Source organism: Struthio camelus, chromosome 3 (assembly GCF_040807025.1).
Source record: "Struthio camelus isolate bStrCam1 chromosome 3, bStrCam1.hap1, whole genome shotgun sequence".
NCBI lineage: Eukaryota > Metazoa > Chordata > Aves > Struthioniformes > Struthionidae > Struthio > Struthio camelus.
In genome coordinates this window covers 48,582,043-48,601,049 of record NC_090944.1, presented here as the reverse complement: position 1 = coordinate 48,601,049, position 19,007 = coordinate 48,582,043, and the positions used below count along the sequence as shown (strand labels likewise).

The 19,007-nt window shown below is 61.7% G+C and overlaps 2 protein-coding genes across 2 annotated transcripts; both read right to left on the bottom strand.

Annotated features, from left to right (window-relative positions):
• Positions 1–251: 251 nt before the first annotated feature.
• Positions 252–7,615, bottom strand: LOC138066601 (rho GTPase-activating protein 20-like). The gene is given in 14 exon segments (XM_068936478.1): positions 252–461; positions 1,676–1,766; positions 2,556–3,028; positions 3,031–3,434; positions 3,869–3,986; positions 4,176–4,371; positions 4,472–4,581; positions 4,895–5,056; positions 5,249–5,800; positions 6,006–6,053; positions 6,406–6,544; positions 6,674–6,715; positions 6,879–7,055; positions 7,560–7,615. Coding segments are annotated over 14 exon segments (2,778 nt in total).
• A 6,175-nt stretch (positions 7,616–13,790) lies between these two features.
• On the bottom strand, positions 13,791–18,860 carry LOC138066600 (rho GTPase-activating protein 20-like). Its single transcript, XM_068936477.1, is given in 12 exon segments — positions 13,791–14,267; positions 14,270–14,673; positions 15,108–15,225; positions 15,415–15,610; positions 15,711–15,820; positions 16,134–16,295; positions 16,488–17,045; positions 17,251–17,298; positions 17,651–17,789; positions 17,919–17,960; positions 18,124–18,300; positions 18,805–18,860. Coding segments are annotated over 12 exon segments (2,487 nt in total).
• Between the last annotated feature and the right edge of the window lie 147 nt (positions 18,861–19,007).

Here is a 19,007-nt window from a genome sequence, read left to right as displayed (position 1 = left end):
CCTGCGGCACCTCCGCTGCAGCACAATTTCCGTGCCTGAGTTTCAGTTTGTGCCCGTTGCCTCTTCTCCCCTCCCTGCGCACCAGGGAGAAGAGTCGCGCTCTGTCCTCTTGACACCCGCCCGGCACATAATGACATGCACTGAGAAGATCCCCCCTTGCTCCTTCTCTTCTCTCCACAAAACAGCCCCTGCTCTCGCCGCCTTTCCTCACAGCCCAGATGCTCCAGGCCCTTCAGCCCTTCAGGAGCCCTTCACTGGGCACGCTCCTGCAGCTCCATGTCTCTCTTGTGCTGGGCAGCCCAGAGCTGGAGCCAGCACTCCACGTGTGCAAGAGCACACTGATGGCTCCTGGTCAACTGGTTGTCAACCAGCACCTGCAGGGTCTTAACTGCCAAGCGGCTCTCCAGCCTGTCAGCCCCTAGCCTGTCCTGGTGTCTGGCGTTCTTCCTCAGCTCCAGGGCCTGCCGGAGATAGGGCCGAGGGTTCGGGTTAGGGTTCGGGTTCGGGTTAGGGTTAGGAGAGAGAGAAAGCCTGGAGTCCTCCATGGAGTGGGCATGGAAAGACTATGCTGAAGGAAGTGTAGGATGGCACAAACCCTGCTCCTAGGACCACTTTGTCCTTGGGGAACTGGAAGGGGGCAGGTGGCCTCAGCTCCAGGCCCTGCCGGATATTAGTGCCAAGGCTAGGGTTCGGGTTAGAGATATCGCTAGGGTTAGGACTAGGAGAGAGAGAAAGCCTAGAACTCCATGAGCAGTGGGGCTGCAAAGGACATGCGAATGGATGTGCGGGGCTGCACCTACATTTCTCGCAGCACAACTGTTTTCTGGAGTGCAGGAAGGGGGCAGGTGGGCTCTGCTCCAGGCCCTGCCTGAAGTTGTGGCGAGGTTTAAGTTTAGGGTTAGGGTTAGCGTTAGGGGAAAGTGAAAGCCTAGAGCTCCATGAGCAGGAGGACTGCAAAGGACATGCGAATGGCTGTGCGGGGCTGCACCTACGTTGCTCCCAGCACAACTGTTTTCTGGAGTCCAAGAATAGGCAGGTGGTGGGCTCAGGTACAGCAGTTCTTCAGGTCTACGTACACTGGGAGGGGATGTAGAAGCCCCTTTTGGCACAGCTGTCTGTTTTGTTACCCCAAGCAGCTCGGGTTGACCTCTTACAAGTAGTTTTCAAGTAGGAATCCGCACAGACAATCGGACTTCCTCTCTTGACTTAAGGGCTCGGCAGTTTGCAGCCCTCGCTAGGGAGCTAAGAGCACTTTCTCCAAGGGAGCGTAGTACGGTGGGGGGCCTTGCCACCATGTAGAAACAAAGGTAAGAGGCTCATGCTCTCTCAAGTGCACATCTTGTTGCCATAATCCTCATTTACATCCCTCCTCCCCTAGGCCTAGATGGAGCGCCCGTGGGCGTGGAGGCAGGATGGGTGCCAGAGATGGGCAAGGCAGCTTTTCCTCTTTTAAAGCCTTTATTACTGCCCGAGGTTTGGGTGCGCAGTTGCAGGCGGAGTTTCCCTTCAGCCCCTCATGCCCAGGTCTTGCTAGAAGGCTGACTCCAAGTGGAGTGGGTCATCTCCAAGATCCCAAAGTTCCTCCTCAAGCCGGCCATTCTTTTGGATCAGCAGGTGCGGGAATGTCTGGCATCTCTCCTCATAGACATTGGGGCACAGTTTCGCCTCTTCCTACCCAGCCGGTGCCCAGGAATGCAACCTCTTGACTTGGTCCTCGGTCTCTACGCACTCCAATCGTTGCCTTCCTTTGTCCCTTCACTTGCCACCTGGAAATCGATGTACAAAGCCCATTGCTGCGCAGGAGTCTTTTGTGCTACCCCACACGGGAAACCACTTTCCAGTTCCAAGCGGTTTTCCAGTGAGAATCGGCACACGCACCCTGATAATCCCCAGCAACCGTTTCTGGCTATGTGTTGCGTGAAGGGGCGTGAGGGTGGCTGTGCCCCATCCATTTGTAAGTAGAAATGTAAACCTTTTTGAAGCAGTTTGTGCTTCCGGAGGCTTTTGTTCCCACTTCCACGCTGAGTTTCTCTTCAGCAAATCATGCAGAGGTCTTCCGAGACTACCGAGCCCTGCAAAGTGTGACCTCCAAACGCCAACATTCCTTCCCAGCCTTGCAAGTCTTCGGCAAGACCAGAGTTTCTTCCAGCAGGAGCCTTCCTTGGGGGTTGCAGTTGCCACCTCCACATGCTTGAGGGCAGAAACTCGGGCCCTGAGCACATGCCTTGGAGCCGTCTCCGCTGCGTCCTGTGCACGGCTGGTGCACGGGCAGGGCGGCAAAGCATCCTGCTCTGCCTTTGTGGGTCTCCTGGGGGGAACTGTCGGAGGGAGCTTGAGTGGCGAGGCAGTCCTTTGTGGGCTCTTCCTAAGAGAGTGCTCTTGCCGCATTCCTCTGCTCCACCCACCTCTCTAAACACTTCTTCCGCTGCCCTGAAATGCGGCCTTTGCCGATACCCCACAGGCAATGGCTTGTTCTTGTCGGGCCTCCTTGCCTGGACAGTGGTGCAGCAGAACGGATTGTCTTTCCTTGAGGAGCTGGCTCTCGGAAACCTCACGTCTTCCAGGCCTCCAGAACGCCAACATTCCTTCTCAGCCTTGCAAGTCTTCGGCATCCAAAGGCGCTGGAATGTTTGGGACCTCCGCGCATATAGATTCTGGCACAGGTTTTCCCGTTCTGCTTTCCAATGGGTGCTGAGCCTTGGAACCTCTTGACAGGATTGTTCTTGTCCAGCCTCCTTGCCTGGACGGCTGTGCAGCAGAACGGATTGTCTTTCCTTGAGGAGCTGGCTCTCGGAAACCTCACGTCTTCCAGGTCTCCAAAATGTGGGGTGTTTTTGGAGCGCTTTGCTGCGGCTGGCAAAAGACAATGCCCTGGAGCACTATCTGATCTCTCGGCTAGGTGTCCTGCTGTGCTCTCAGCGGGCTTGATGGGAAAAGCCTGGGTCTTCTTTGAGTAGCTTTTCTGGGGCCGAAGGAGTGAAACTAGGCTAGAGCTGGGGAAGAGCGAGCCATCCGAGGAGAGAAGGGGCTCTCCAGGGAGCGGCTGGAGAATATTTTGGGGAGAGAGTGCGATTTGCTAAGTGTGGAGGCAAGCTGGCAAGGCCTTTTTTCCAGCGCCCTCTTCTCCAGCCTTAGCTTTGTCAGCTGCCTGGGAAAAAGCTCCTCCCCTTTGGCTGCCTCCGGCTCCCTTCGGCTGCCTGCCAAGCTGCTGGCCTGGAAGGACAGGTCAGGCTCGGAGAAGCTCCTCTCCATCCTGCTGCTATCCTTCTTCCCAATAACCAGCGAAGGGGCAGAGGCGCAGGCTGGATAGCTGCTGCTCACAGAAGCGCTTCCCCCTTTGGGCTGCTCCATGTCCGAGGGCGGGGGGCTGCCAGCAGCTCCAGCCTCAGGGCTGTCGCAGGCACAAGTGTTCTGCGGAGCAGCACAGGGGCGTTCTGTGGGGAGAAAGAGCCTGTGAGATACTTTCTGGCGGCCACCTGAAGATCCAAGGGGACTTTCCCGGTGGCACCGTGCCCCCCGGCAGATGCAAAGGCGCAACCTTCGTTCCTATGGACATGAGGAGAAGGTAAGGAAACACAGGTACCACCAAGGGCAGTGATGTGCTGCGAGAGGGCAGTTCTAGGCCACGGTTAGCCACTAGGTGACAAGCGGCGGTTTACCCGCGTTTACGGAGGCTTGCCATCTGGAAGGAATGTTTTTGGGCTGTTGTGCTTTTGCACTGCTGCACAGTGTGGCAGGAGAAAAACACTGCCATTCCCTCGGGAAGCCTCTGCACCTCTCTGCCCTTCCACAGATGTCTTCTGCCAGCCAATGAGAGAACGTGACCCGGCAGCCCTGGACCGCCACAATCAGCAGTGCACGCTCCTACCTGTGGAGCTGTCTGTGTGCTCTGGTGACTCGTCGGCCGAGGGCCTGAGCGGCAAGGCAACGTCCTCCCCAAACACTGCTGCGCAGTTGTCGATGAGGAACGCCACCAGCAGTGTCACCTGCACACAGAAAGCCACCGAGTTCAGTGCGAGGGGCTGCAAACGTCTTGCGCAGCCTTCCGTGCTCCTGACGGACGTTTCTGTACCCGCCAGCTGCAGCTGCCTAGCTCAGAGCCTCAGGTGGCCCGAAGCAACCAAGGCCGCCTTAGGCTCAGCTCAGCGGGGAGCAAGCTGCTGAATTCAACCCACCTTGTCAACGCTCTCTTTGTGCACGGCCAGCGGGAGCAAGTTGTCCGTGTCGGGGCTGAGCATGTTTGGCCCCACGCAGATTGCCAGGTTGCTGGCATCCATCCGGTTGCTCTCTGCATTGTCGCTGATATGGTGGAGCACAGAGAGCAAGCGCTGGAGCAAGAGGAGGTTTGCTCGAGGCAGTTTGCCAGCCACCCTGAGGGAACACAAGCAAGGAGGAAGAGGAATGCAGGCTGCAGGGGCTGCTCCTCCTTCGTTTGCGCCCGAGCGGTGGCGGGGCGGGCTGCCAAACTTACTCTCGCAGGGCCTCAATTTTCTCCTGCTGCCCGGGCTTCTCCAGCGCTAGCAGCCACTTGTCATAGAGCTCGGCCACGAGCAGTTTGGAGGGGATGTTTCTCAGGAAGTCCTGCAAGGCCAAGGCACTCAGGTGAGGCTCTCAACGCTAGCAGTGAGCAGCGAGGCAGCGTCTGTGTGCCTTGGCCTCACTAGGAGGCAGGTTGCTTTCAGCTGCCTGCTCTCACAGGTGCTCCTGGCCACTGACAGAGCAGCGCGAGGGCTGCGCGACTCCATGCCAAGGTCCCTGTGCCGAAAGGCTGAAGCTTTGCGTGTGGCTGCAGGAGGGCTTTCGCTTGGAGTCCCACCTAGGTCAGGCTAGGCACTGACATGGGCCCAAGCAGATTTGCCACGTGCTCTCCCAGCTACAAGTCAGCAGACCTCACCTTCAGCACCGCTGCCAACAGGTGCGCGGGCTGGCTTGCCAGATCCACGCTCCTGCCTCTGTCAAGGTCTTCTTTCAGCTCTCGGCGGGCCTTCTCGGTGGCAGCTTTCCGGAAAATCCCCTCAGTGGCCGGCCCTTTCTCATAGAGAAGAGCCAGGAGCTCCTGCAGGCGGAAAGAGACCGGTTGGGACGTGGCCGTGCACTCTGCTTTCCTTGGCTTAGGCTGTCGTTCTCGCTCCACGTAGATTGCCCTGGGAGGAACCTGATTGTGCTGAGAGCCCCAGCAGCAGTGCTGGGCATGCTGCGTGGCGCGAGAAGCCACAAGCGGGAGAGCTCTGGGCCCAGGCTTGCTTACCTGGAGTGGTTGGGGCAGGGCGCCACCTTCACCACAGAGCAGTGCCAGCGGCTGCCCAAAGAGAGCCACCTGGGGGCCAGAGCCCAGCTGCCCTGGGCAGTCCCCGGGGACAGCCGTTCCTCTCCAAGCCAGCGGCCATGAGATCACCACCTTCTTCCCTTCCTTCGCTCCATCTGCTGCAAGCACAAGGAAAGCAGGCCCGCGTTCAGAAAAGCAGGCGCAGCCAGCGCCTGTGGGGAGCCTTTTGTGTGCGTGCAGTGCCACGGGCTGCAGGGGCTGCTGCAGAGCGTTGACAGGCGCAGCGGTTTTGCAGGGGGAGAGAAAAGAAGAGCAGCTGCCGCTGCCGCTGCCGCTGCCGCTGCCGAGCGCCTTTCTCTGCTGCGGCGTGTCACCGCTGGTGGCGGGCCAGGCAGCCTTGCCGAAGGGCCCGTTTGCAAGCAGGACGGGAGGAGGCAGCTCCTCGCTCTCTTTCTGGCACTCACCGGCCGAGTGGCAAAGCCCCTCTTCCCTGGCCGAAGGCTCCGCCCGCGGGGGGCCTCTCTTGGCGTCAGCCTGCAAGCAAGGGGTTGAGGGTAGGGAGGCGCCGCTCAGCAGCCAGGGCCTCGAGCAAGGTGCTGCAGGGAGGCAGGGGGTGGCGGGCTCTGGCGCGGCAGCAGGGCTTTCCTGCCTGCGCCCGGCCCGGGCAGCTGCCGCCACTGTGCTGAGATCCCTGCCGGCCACAGCCGGCAAGGGCCGGGCACAGGCAGCCCCTGCTCACCTCTGCCAAAACCAGCGCCTCCACGGTCTTGGCGGTCAGCGACACCTCCTGGGCGAGAGAAGAGAGAGGCTCCGTGAGAGAGGCGTCGCGCGGTGGGGTGTGGAAAGCCGCGGGGCTCTCGGGGTGCAGCGGAGGCCGTGCGGACACTTACGGGCCCGTAGAAGCCGACCACCTTGGTGAGGAGCCGCAGGGAGGGCAGGCGGGTGACTCTGGCTCCCGGGGCTCCTTGGCTCTGCCTGCGCACAGGGAAGGGCGCACAAAGAGCTCGCTCAGCGCCAGCCCTCGCTGCCCTGCCTCCTGGCCGCCAGCCCAGCGCTGCCAAGGGCCCCGCACCCTGCAGAGCCTGCAGCCGCGCTGGCTGCCAGCACCGCTCTCTCCCGCCCGCGCGCCTGCTCTCCACGGGCCTCCTGCTCAGGCAGGCGCACAGCAGCGCCTCGGGCGCCCCAGGCCTGCCAGCCAGCAGCTGGCCTGACACCTCCCGCCGCTTGCTGCCCCTTTGCAAGCCCGAGGCGAAGCGGCTCCCGCTGCTGTGCCAGGAGCTGCAGGCGGCAGTGGCTGCACCTTTCCCCCACCGAGCGGGGGCTCTTGGTGCCGGCAGCTCCACCGGGAGCACTCCCCGCCCTCCCGCTGGGCGCCACCGGCAGCGGGGATCGGGCGGCAGGGCTCACCTGAGGATGGCGTCCAGCCAGAGCTGCTTCACCTCCGGCGACCTGCGGCACAAAGGAGAAACAGCCTCAGCCCGCGCTGCTGCTCCTCCTGTGGACGCAGGCGGCGCCCCGACAGCTCCTGCCCGCGCCCGGTGGGCAGAGTGCACGGGATGGGGCCGAGCCGCGTGGGGCAGGACGGGGACTCGTGCGGGGCCCCCACACTCACCCAAAAGTCACCACGCAGAGGCTGGAGGGCCAGACGAGGATGAGGGTCTGGCTGCACTTGAGGCCAAAGACCTCCTCGTCGTCCTCAGGCCCGGCCGCCACCGCCGCCTCCTGGCGGCACAGCACCCACAGCTCGCTGAGGCGCACCCGGTGCTTCAGCCGGAAGGTGGAGCCGCATCTGCCGGGAGGAAGAGCAGGGACGGGCTCCTGGGGGTGCGCGGCGGGGGCAAGCGCAGGCGTCCTGCCTGGCAGAGCTGTGGGCTGGGGCAGAGGCGGCCGGGCGGGCGGGATGTCCTTACTTGAAGCTGGCGATGGCGACGGCGTGCGGGAAGAGCAGGAGGTGGCGGTGCTGCGTGCGCTGGTGCCGTGTCACCTGCACCCGCTGGGTGAGGAGGAGCTGGGGGCTCCTGCGCGACACGAAGGCGGGGAGCGGCGCCGGGGGCCGGCAGGCCGCCCTGCTCCAGAGCCCCAGGCGGGCGCCGGGAGCCCTGTGGCCGCGGGTGGCGGGCCGTGCCTGCGGGCCGGCAGCGGGAGCGCCCCGGGCGCCGCAGCAGTTCGCCTGTCCCATGGCGCTGTGGCCAGGCAGACCTGCGCGAAGCTGCACGCGTGTCCCTGCGCCAGGCAGTGCCGCCGGGCTGAGAGCCGCCTCTGCCCGAGCTGCCCGACAACGGCGCGCCGCCACAATGGGGACCCGCTGGTGGCCGTGGCCAGGGTCACGGCGATGCCACCGCGGCACATTGTGACACGCCGGCGGGGCCGTGGGGCAGCCCGGGGGTGTGTGCCTGGGGCGCCGGCAGCTCAGGGCAGTCTCCTGGCCTGTGGCACCTCCGCTGCAGCACAATTTCCGTGCCTGAGTTTCAGTTTGTGCCCGTTGCCTCTTCTCCCCTCCCTGCGCACCAGGGAGAAGAGTCGCGCTCTGTCCTCTTGACACCCGCCCGGCACATAATGACATGCACTGAGAAGATCCCCCCTTGCTCCTTCTCTTCTCTCCACAAAACAGCCCCTGCTCTCGCCGCCTTTCCTCACAGCCCAGATGCTCCAGGCCCTTCAGCCCTTCAGGAGCCCTTCACTGGGCACGCTCCTGCAGCTCCATGTCTCTCTTGTGCTGGGCAGCCCAGAGCTGGAGCCAGCACTCCACGCGTGCAAGAGCACACTGATGGCTCCTGGTCAACTGGTTGTCAACCAGCACCTGCAGGGTCTTAACTGCCAAGCGGCTCTCCAGCCTGTCAGCCCCTAGCCTGTCCTGGTGTCTGGCGTTCTTCCTCAGCTCCAGGGCCTGCCGGAGATAGGGCCGAGGGTTAGGGTTAGGGTTCGGGTAAGGGTTCGGGTTCGGGTTAGGGTTAGGAGAGAGAGAAAGCCTGGAGAAACCCTTCCTGCACTCCAGACAAAACTGGTGCTGCGAGAAATGTAGGTGCAGCCCCGCACATCCATTCGCATGTCCTTTGCAGCCCCACTGCAGATGGGGCCCTAGCCTTTCTCTCTCGCCTAACCCGAACCCTAACCCGAACCCGAACCCTAACCCTAACCCCAGTTTCTGGCAGGGCCTGGAGCAGAGCCCACCTGCCCCCTTCCTGCACTCCAGACAAAAGTGGTGCTGCGAGAAATGTAGGTGCAGCCCCGCACATCCATTCGCATGTCCTTTGCAGCCCCACTGCAGATGGGGCCCTAGCCTTTCTCTCTCTCCTAACCCTAACCCTAACCCTAAATGCAGTTTCTGGCAGGGCCTGGAGCAGAGCCCACCTGCCCCCTTCCTGCACTCCAGACAAAACTGGTGCTGCGAGAAATGTAGGTGCAGCCCCGCACATCCATTCGCATGTCCTTTGCAGCCCCACTGCAGATGGGGCCCTAGCCTTTCTCTCTCTCCTAACCCGAACCCTAACCCTAACCCTAACCCTAACCCCAGTTTCTGGCAGGGCCTGGAGCAGAGCCCACCTGCCTCCTTCCTGCACTCCAGACAAAACTGGTGCTGCGAGAAATGTAGGTGCAGCCCCAAACATCCACTCACATCTCCTTTGCAGCCCCACTGCAGATGGGGCCCTAGGCTTTCTCCTTCCTATAACCCTAACCCTAACCCGAACCCTAACCCTAACCCTAACCCTAACCCTAACCCTAACCCCAGTTTCTGGCAGGGCCTGGAGCAGAGCCCACCTGCCCCCTTCCTGCACTCCAGACAAAAGTGGTGCTGCGAGAAATGTAGGTGCAGCCCCGCACATCCATTCGCATGTCCTTTGCAGCCCCACTGCAGATGGGGCCCTAGCCTTTCTCTCTCTCCTAACCCGAACCCTAACCCTAACCCTAACCCCAGTTTCTGGCAGGGCCTGGAGCAGAGCCCACCTGCCCCCTTCCTGCACTCCAGACAAAACTGGTGCTGCGAGAAATGTAGGTGCAGCCGCAAACATCCACTCACATCTCCTTTGCAGCCCCACTGCAGATGGGGCCCTAGGCTTTCTCCTTCCTATAACCCTAACCCTAACCGGAACCCTAACCCTAACCCTAACCCTAGTTTCTGGCAGGGCCTGGAGCAGAGACCACCTGCCCCCTTCCTGCACTCCAGACAAAACTGGTGCTGCGAGAAATGTAGGTGCAGCCCCGCACATCCATTCGCATGTCCTTTGCAGCCCCACTGCAGATGGGGCCCTAGCCTTTCTCTCTAGCCGAACCCGAACCCTAACCCTAACCCTAACCCTAACCCTAGTTTCTGGCAGGGCCTGGAGCAGAGCCCACCTGCCCCCTTCCTGCACTCCAGACAAAAGTGGTGCTGCGAGAAATGTAGGTGCAGCCCCGCACATCCATTCGCATGTCCTTTGCAGCCCCACTGCAGATGGGGCCCTAGCCTTTCTCTCTCTCCTAACCCTAACCCGAACCCGAACCCGAACCCTAACCCTAACCCGAACCCTAACCCGAACCCTAACCCCAGTTTCTGGCAGGGCCTGGAGCAGAGCCCACCTGCCCCCTTCCTGCACTCCAGACAAAACTGGTGCTGCGAGAAATGTAGGTGCAGCCCCGCACATCCATTCGCATGTCCTTTGCAGCCCCACTGCAGATGGGGCCCTAGGCTTTCTTTCTCTCCTAACCCGAACCCTAACACTAACCCTAACCCTAACCCTAAATGCAGTTTCTGGCAGGGCCTGGAGCAGAGCCCACCTGCCCCCTTCCTGCACTCCAGACAAAACTGGTGCTGCGAGAAATGTAGGTGCAGCCCCGCACATCCATTCGCATGTCCTTTGCAGCCCCACTGCAGATGGGGCCCTACGCTTTCTCTCTCGTCTAACCCTAACCCTAACCCTAACCCTAACCCTAACCCTAACCCTAACCCTAACCCTAACCCTCGTTTCTGGCAGGGTCTGGAGCAGAGCCCACCTGCCCCCTTCCTGCACTCCAGACAAAAGTGGTGCTGCGAGAAATGTAGGTGCAGCCCCGCACATCCATTCGCATGTCCTTTGCAGCCCCACTGCAGATGGGGCCCTAGCCTTTCTCTCTCGCCTAACCCTAACCCTAACCCTAAATGCAGTTTCTGGCAGGGTCTGGAGCAGAGCCCACCTGCCCCCTTCCTGCACTCCAGACAAAAGTGGTGCTGCGAGAAATGTAGGTGCAGCCCCGCACATCCATTCGCATGTCCTTTGCAGCCCCACTGCAGATGGGGCCCTAGCCTTTCTCTCTCTCCTAACCCGAACCCTAACCCTAAATGCAGTTTCTGGCAGGGCCTGGAGCAGAGCCCACCTGCCCCCTTCCTGCACTCCAGACAAAACTGGTGCTGCGAGAAATGTAGGTGCAGCCCCGCACATCCATTCGCATGTCCTTTGCAGCCCCACTGCAGATGGGGCCCTAGCCTTTCTCTCTCTCCTAACCCTAACCCGAACCCGAACCCGAACCCTAACCCTAACCCGAACCCTAACCCGAACCCTAACCCCAGTTTCTGGCAGGGCCTGGAGCAGAGCCCACCTGCCCCCTTCCTGCACTCCAGACAAAACTGGTGCTGCGAGAAATGTAGGTGCAGCCCCGCACATCCATTCGCATGTCCTTTGCAGCCCCACTGCAGATGGGGCCCTAGCCTTTCTCTCTCTCCTAACCCCAACCCTAACCCTAACCCGAACCCGAACCCGAACCCTAAATGCAGTTTCTGGCAGGGCCTGGAGCAGAGCCCACCTGCCCCCTTCCTGCACTCCAGACAAAAGTGGTGCTGCGAGAAATGTAGGTGCAGCCCCGCACATCCATTCGCATGTCCTTTGCAGCCCCACTGCAGATGGGGCCCTACGCTTTCTCTCTCGTCTAACCCTAACCCTAACCCTAACCCTAACCCTAACCGGAACCCTAACCCTAACCCTAACCCTCGTTTCTGGCAGGGTCTGGAGCAGAGCCCACCTGCCCCCTTCCTGCACTCCAGACAAAACTGGTGCTGCGAGAAATGTAGGTGCAGCCCCGCACATCCATTCGCATGTCCTTTGCAGCCCCACTGCAGATGGGGCCCTAACCTTTCTCTCTCTCCTAACCCTAACCCTAACCCTAACCCTAACCCTAACCCCAGTTTCTGGCAGGGCCTGGAGCAGAGCCCACCTGCCCCCTTCCTGCACTCCAGACAAAACTGGTGCTGCGAGAAATGTAGGTGCAGCCCCGCACATCCATTCGCATGTCCTTTGCAGCCCCACTGCAGATGGGGCCCTAGCCTTTCTCTCTCGCCTAACCCTAACCCTAACCCTAACCCTAACCCTAACCCCAACCCTAACCCTAACCCTAACCCGAACCCGAACCCTAACCCCAGTTTCTGGCAGGGCCTGGAGCAGAGCCCACCTGCCCCCTTCCTGCACTCCAGACAAAACTGGTGCGGCGAGAAATGTAGGTGCAGCCCCGCACATCCATTCGCATGTCCTTTGCAGCCCCACCGTAGATGGGGCCCTACGCTTTCTCTCTCTCCTAACCTAACGTCTTAACAATATCTGTTACCCTAACCCTAGCCTTGCCACTAATATCAATGGAGGCCTACAGCGGAGGTCACCTGCCTCCTTCCAGGCCCCAAGAAAAAAGTTGTCCTAGGAACAGGGTTTGTGCCATCCTACACTTCCTTCAGTATAGTCTTTCCATGCCCACTCCATGGAGGGCTCCAGGCTTTCTCTATCTCCTAACCCTAACCCTGACGCTAGCCCCACTCTCAGGCAGGGCCTGGAGCAGAGCCCACCTGCTCCCTTCCTGGGCTCGGGAAAATAGTTGTGCTGAGTCCAGAAAAGGGGACTGTGGCCTCAGCTTCAGTCTCCACCTGTGATTTGGGTTAGGGTTAGGCTTAGGAGAACGACAACGCCTATAGCACCATGAGCAGTGGGGCTGCAAAGGGCATTGCAAGGAAAAAGTGCTGCACTTACATTGCTCCCAGCACAACTGTTTTCTGGAGTCCAAGAATAGGCAGGTGGTGGGCTCAGGTACAGCAGTTCTTCAGGTCTACGTACACTGGGAGGGGATGTAGAAGCCCCTTTTGGCACAGCTGTCTGTTTTGTTACCCCAAGCAGCTCGGGTTGACCTCTTACAAGTAGTTTTCAAGTAGGAATCCGCACAGACAATCGGACTTCCTCTCTTGACTTAAGGGCTCGGCAGTTTGCAGCCCTCGCTAGGGAGCTAAGAGCACTTTCTCCAAGGGAGCGTAGTACGGTGGGGGGCCTTGCCACCATGTAGAAACAAAGGTAAGAGGCTCATGCTCTCTCAAGTGCACATCTTGTTGCCATAATCCTCATTTACATCCCTCCTCCCCTAGGCCTAGATGGAGCGCCCGTGGGCGTGGAGGCAGGATGGGTGCCAGAGATGGGCAAGGCAGCTTTTCCTCTTTTAAAGCCTTTATTACTGCCCGAGGTTTGGGTGCGCAGTTGCAGGCGGAGTTTCCCTTCAGCCCCTCATGCCCAGGTCTTGCTAGAAGGCTGACTCCAAGTGGAGTGGGTCATCTCCAAGATCCCAAAGTTCCTCCTCAAGCCGGCCATTCTTTTGGATCAGCAGGTGCGGGAATGTCTGGCATCTCTCCTCATAGACATTGGGGCACAGTTTCGCCTCTTCCTACCCAGCCGGTGCCCAGGAATGCAACCTCTTGACTTGGTCCTCGGTCTCTACGCACTCCAATCGTTGCCTTCCTTTGTCCCTTCACTTGCCACCTGGAAATCGATGTACAAAGCCCATTGCTGCGCAGGAGTCTTTTGTGCTACCCCACACGGGAAACCACTTTCCAGTTCCAAGCGGTTTTCCAGTGAGAATCGGCACACGCACCCTGATAATCCCCAGCAACCGTTTCTGGCTATGTGTTGCGTGAAGGGGCGTGAGGGTGGCTGTGCCCCATCCATTTGTAAGTAGAAATGTAAACCTTTTTGAAGCAGTTTGTGCTTCCGGAGGCTTTTGTTCCCACTTCCACGCTGAGTTTCTCTTCAGCAAATCATGCAGAGGTCTTCCGAGACTACCGAGCCCTGCAAAGTGTGACCTCCAAACGCCAACATTCCTTCCCAGCCTTGCAAGTCTTCGGCAAGACCAGAGTTTCTTCCAGCAGGAGCCTTCCTTGGGGGTTGCAGTTGCCACCTCCACATGCTTGAGGGCAGAAACTCGGGCCCTGAGCACATGCCTTGGAGCCGTCTCCGCTGCGTCCTGTGCACGGCTGGTGCACGGGCAGGGCGGCAAAGCATCCTGCTCTGCCTTTGTGGGTCTCCTGGGGGGAACTGTCGGAGGGAGCTTGAGTGGCGAGGCAGTCCTTTGTGGGCTCTTCCTAAGAGAGTGCTCTTGCCGCATTCCTCTGCTCCACCCACCTCTCTAAACACTTCTTCCGCTGCCCTGAAATGCGGCCTTTGCCGATACCCCACAGGCAATGGCTTGTTCTTGTCGGGCCTCCTTGCCTGGACAGTGGTGCAGCAGAACGGATTGTCTTTCCTTGAGGAGCTGGCTCTCGGAAACCTCACGTCTTCCAGGCCTCCAGAACGCCAACATTCCTTCTCAGCCTTGCAAGTCTTCGGCATCCAAAGGCGCTGGAATGTTTGGGACCTCCGCGCATATAGATTCTGGCACAGGTTTTCCCGTTCTGCTTTCCAATGGGTGCTGAGCCTTGGAACCTCTTGACAGGATTGTTCTTGTCCAGCCTCCTTGCCTGGACGGCTGTGCAGCAGAACGGATTGTCTTTCCTTGAGGAGCTGGCTCTCGGAAACCTCACGTCTTCCAGGTCTCCAAAATGTGGGGTGTTTTTGGAGCGCTTTGCTGCGGCTGGCAAAAGACAATGCCCTGGAGCACTATCTGATCTCTCGGCTAGGTGTCCTGCTGTGCTCTCAGCGGGCTTGATGGGAAAAGCCTGGGTCTTCTTTGAGTAGCTTTTCTGGGGCCGAAGGAGTGAAACTAGGCTAGAGCTGGGGAAGAGCGAGCCATCCGAGGAGAGAAGGGGCTCTCCAGGGAGCGGCTGGAGAATATTTTGGGGAGAGAGTGCGATTTGCTAAGTGTGGAGGCAAGCTGGCAAGGCCTTTTTTCCAGCGCCCTCTTCTCCAGCCTTAGCTTTGTCAGCTGCCTGGGAAAAAGCTCCTCCCCTTTGGCTGCCTCCGGCTCCCTTCGGCTGCCTGCCAAGCTGCTGGCCTGGAAGGACAGGTCAGGCTCGGAGAAGCTCCTCTCCATCCTGCTGCTATCCTTCTTCCCAATAACCAGCGAAGGGGCAGAGGCGCAGGCTGGATAGCTGCTGCTCACAGAAGCGCTTCCCCCTTTGGGCTGCTCCATGTCCGAGGGCGGGGGGCTGCCAGCAGCTCCAGCCTCAGGGCTGTCGCAGGCACAAGTGTTCTGCGGAGCAGCACAGGGGCGTTCTGTGGGGAGAAAGAGCCTGTGAGATACTTTCTGGCGGCCACCTGAAGATCCAAGGGGACTTTCCCGGTGGCACCGTGCCCCCCGGCAGATGCAAAGGCGCAACCTTCGTTCCTATGGACATGAGGAGAAGGTAAGGAAACACAGGTACCACCAAGGGCAGTGATGTGCTGCGAGAGGGCAGTTCTAGGCCACGGTTAGCCACTAGGTGACAAGCGGCGGTTTACCCGCGTTTACGGAGGCTTGCCATCTGGAAGGAATGTTTTTGGGCTGTTGTGCTTTTGCACTGCTGCACAGTGTGGCAGGAGAAAAACACTGCCATTCCCTCGGGAAGCCTCTGCACCTCTCTGCCCTTCCACAGATGTCTTCTGCCAGCCAATGAGAGAACGTGACCCGGCAGCCCTGGACCGCCACAATCAGCAGTGCACGCTCCTACCTGTGGAGCTGTCTGTGTGCTCTGGTGACTCGTCGGCCGAGGGCCTGAGCGGCAAGGCAACGTCCTCCCCAAACACTGCTGCGCAGTTGTCGATGAGGAACGCCACCAGCAGTGTCACCTGCACACAGAAAGCCACCGAGTTCAGTGCGAGGGGCTGCAAACGTCTTGCGCAGCCTTCCGTGCTCCTGACGGACGTTTCTGTACCCGCCAGCTGCAGCTGCCTAGCTCAGAGCCTCAGGTGGCCCGAAGCAACCAAGGCCGCCTTAGGCTCAGCTCAGCGGGGAGCAAGCTGCTGAATTCAACCCACCTTGTCAACGCTCTCTTTGTGCACGGCCAGCGGGAGCAAGTTGTCCGTGTCGGGGCTGAGCATGTTTGGCCCCACGCAGATTGCCAGGTTGCTGGCATCCATCCGGTTGCTCTCTGCATTGTCGCTGATATGGTGGAGCACAGAGAGCAAGCGCTGGAGCAAGAGGAGGTTTGCTCGAGGCAGTTTGCCAGCCACCCTGAGGGAACACAAGCAAGGAGGAAGAGGAATGCAGGCTGCAGGGGCTGCTCCTCCTTCGTTTGCGCCCGAGCGGTGGCGGGGCGGGCTGCCAAACTTACTCTCGCAGGGCCTCAATTTTCTCCTGCTGCCCGGGCTTCTCCAGCGCTAGCAGCCACTTGTCATAGAGCTCGGCCACGAGCAGTTTGGAGGGGATGTTTCTCAGGAAGTCCTGCAAGGCCAAGGCACTCAGGTGAGGCTCTCAACGCTAGCAGTGAGCAGCGAGGCAGCGTCTGTGTGCCTTGGCCTCACTAGGAGGCAGGTTGCTTTCAGCTGCCTGCTCTCACAGGTGCTCCTGGCCACTGACAGAGCAGCGCGAGGGCTGCGCGACTCCATGCCAAGGTCCCTGTGCCGAAAGGCTGAAGCTTTGCGTGTGGCTGCAGGAGGGCTTTCGCTTGGAGTCCCACCTAGGTCAGGCTAGGCACTGACATGGGCCCAAGCAGATTTGCCACGTGCTCTCCCAGCTACAAGTCAGCAGACCTCACCTTCAGCACCGCTGCCAACAGGTGCGCGGGCTGGCTTGCCAGATCCACGCTCCTGCCTCTGTCAAGGTCTTCTTTCAGCTCTCGGCGGGCCTTCTCGGTGGCAGCTTTCCGGAAAATCCCCTCAGTGGCCGGCCCTTTCTCATAGAGAAGAGCCAGGAGCTCCTGCAGGCGGAAAGAGACCGGTTGGGACGTGGCCGTGCACTCTGCTTTCCTTGGCTTAGGCTGTCGTTCTCGCTCCACGTAGATTGCCCTGGGAGGAACCTGATTGTGCTGAGAGCCCCAGCAGCAGTGCTGGGCATGCTGCGTGGCGCGAGAAGCCACAAGCGGGAGAGCTCTGGGCCCAGGCTTGCTTACCTGGAGTGGTTGGGGCAGGGCGCCACCTTCACCACAGAGCAGTGCCAGCGGCTGCCCAAAGAGAGCCACCTGGGGGCCAGAGCCCAGCTGCCCTGGGCAGTCCCCGGGGACAGCCGTTCCTCTCCAAGCCAGCGGCCATGAGATCACCACCTTCTTCCCTTCCTTCGCTCCATCTGCTGCAAGCACAAGGAAAGCAGGCCCGCGTTCAGAAAAGCAGGCGCAGCCAGCGCCTGTGGGGAGCCTTTTGTGTGCGTGCAGTGCCACGGGCTGCAGGGGCTGCTGCAGAGCGTTGACAGGCGCAGCGGTTTTGCAGGGGGAGAGAAAAGAAGAGCAGCTGCCGCTGCCGCTGCCGCTGCCGCTGCCGCTGCCGAGCGCCTTTCTCTGCTGCGGCGTGTCACCGCTGGTGGCGGGCCAGGCAGCCTTGCCGAAGGGCCCGTTTGCAAGCAGGACGGGAGGAGGCAGCTCCTCGCTCTCTTTCTGGCACTCACCGGCCGAGTGGCAAAGCCCCTCTTCCCTGGCCGAAGGCTCCGCCCGCGGGGGGCCTCTCTTGGCGTCAGCCTGCAAGCAAGGGGTTGAGGGTAGGGAGGCGCCGCTCAGCAGCCAGGGCCTCGAGCAAGGTGCTGCAGGGAGGCAGGGGGTGGCGGGCTCTGGCGCGGCAGCAGGGCTTTCCTGCCTGCGCCCGGCCCGGGCAGCTGCCGCCACTGTGCTGAGATCCCTGCCGGCCACAGCCGGCAAGGGCCGGGCACAGGCAGCCCCTGCTCACCTCTGCCAAAACCAGCGCCTCCACGGTCTTGGCGGTCAGCGACACCTCCTGGGCGAGAGAAGAGAGAGGCTCCGTGAGAGAGGCGTCGCGCGGTGGGGTGTGGAAAGCCGCGGGGCTCTCGGGGCGGAGCGGAGGCCGTGCGGACACTTACGGGCCCGTAGAAGCCGACCACCTTGGTGAGGAGCCGCAGGGAGGGCAGGCGGGTGACTCTGGCTCCCGGGGCTCCTTGGCTCTGCCTGCGCACAGGGAAGGGCGCACAAAGAGCTCGCTCAGCGCCAGCCCTCGCTGCCCTGCCTCCTGGCCGCCAGCCCAGCGCTGCCAAGGGCCCCGCACCCTGCAGAGCCTGCAGCCGCGCTGGCTGCCAGCACCGCTCTCTCCCGCCCGCGCGCCTGCTCTCCACGGGCCTCCTGCTCAGGCAGGCGCACAGCAGCGCCTCGGGCGCCCCAGGCCTGCCAGCCAGCAGCTGGCCTGACACCTCCCGCCGCTTGCTGCCCCTTTGCAAGCCCGAGGCGAAGCGGCTCCCGCTGCTGTGCCAGGAGCTGCAGGCGGCAGTGGCTGCACCTTTCCCCCACCGAGCGGGGGCTCTTGGTGCCGGCAGCTCCACCGGGAGCACTCCCCGCCCTCCCGCTGGGCGCCACCGGCAGCGGGGATCGGGCGGCAGGGCTCACCTGAGGATGGCGTCCAGCCAGAGCTGCTTCACCTCCGGCGACCTGCGGCACAAAGGAGAAACAGCCTCAGCCCGCGCTGCTGCTCCTCCTGTGGACGCAGGCGGCGCCCCGACAGCTCCTGCCCGCGCCCGGTGGGCAGAGTGCACGGGATGGGGCCGAGCCGCGTGGGGCAGGACGGGGACTCGTGCGGGGCCCCCACACTCACCCAAAAGTCACCACGCAGAGGCTGGAGGGCCAGACGAGGATGAGGGTCTGGCTGCACTTGAGGCCAAAGACCTCCTCGTCGTCCTCAGGCCCGGCCGCCACCGCCGCCTCCTGGCGGCACAGCACCCACAGCTCGCTGAGGCGCACCCGGTGCTTCAGCCGGAAGGTGGAGCCGCATCTGCCGGGAGGAAGAGCAGGGACGGGCTCCTGGGGGTGCGCGGCGGGGGCAAGCGCAGGCGTCCTGCCTGGCAGAGCTGTGGGCTGGGGCAGAGGCGGCCGGGCGGGCGGGATGTCCTTACTTGAAGCTGGCGATGGCGACGGCGTGCGGGAAGAGCAGGAGGTGGCGGTGCTGCGTGCGCTGGTGCCGTGTCACCTGCACCCGCTGGGTGAGGAGGAGCTGGGGGCTCCTGCGCGACACGAAGGCGGGGAGCGGCGCCGGGGGCCGGCAGGCCGCCCTGCTCCAGAGCCCCAGGCGGGCGCCGGGAGCCCTGTGGCCGCGGGTGGCGGGCCGTGCCTGCGGGCCGGCAGCGGGAGCGCCCCGGGCGCCGCAGCAGTTCGCCTGTCCCATGGCGCTGTGGCCAGGCAGACCTGCGCGAAGCTGCACGCGTGTCCCTGCGCCAGGCAGTGCCGCCGGGCTGAGAGCCGCCTCTGCCCGAGCTGCCCGACAACGGCGCGCCGCCACAATGGGGACCCGCTGGTGGCCGTGGCCAGGGTCACGGCGATGCCACCGCGGCACATTGTGACACGCCGGCGGGGCCGTGGGGCAGCCCGGGGGTGTGTGCCTGGGGCGCCGGCAGCTCAGGGCAGTCTCCTGGCCTGTGGCACCTCCGCTGCAGCACAATTTCCGTGCCTGAGTTTCAGTTTGTGCCCGTTGCCTCTTCTCCC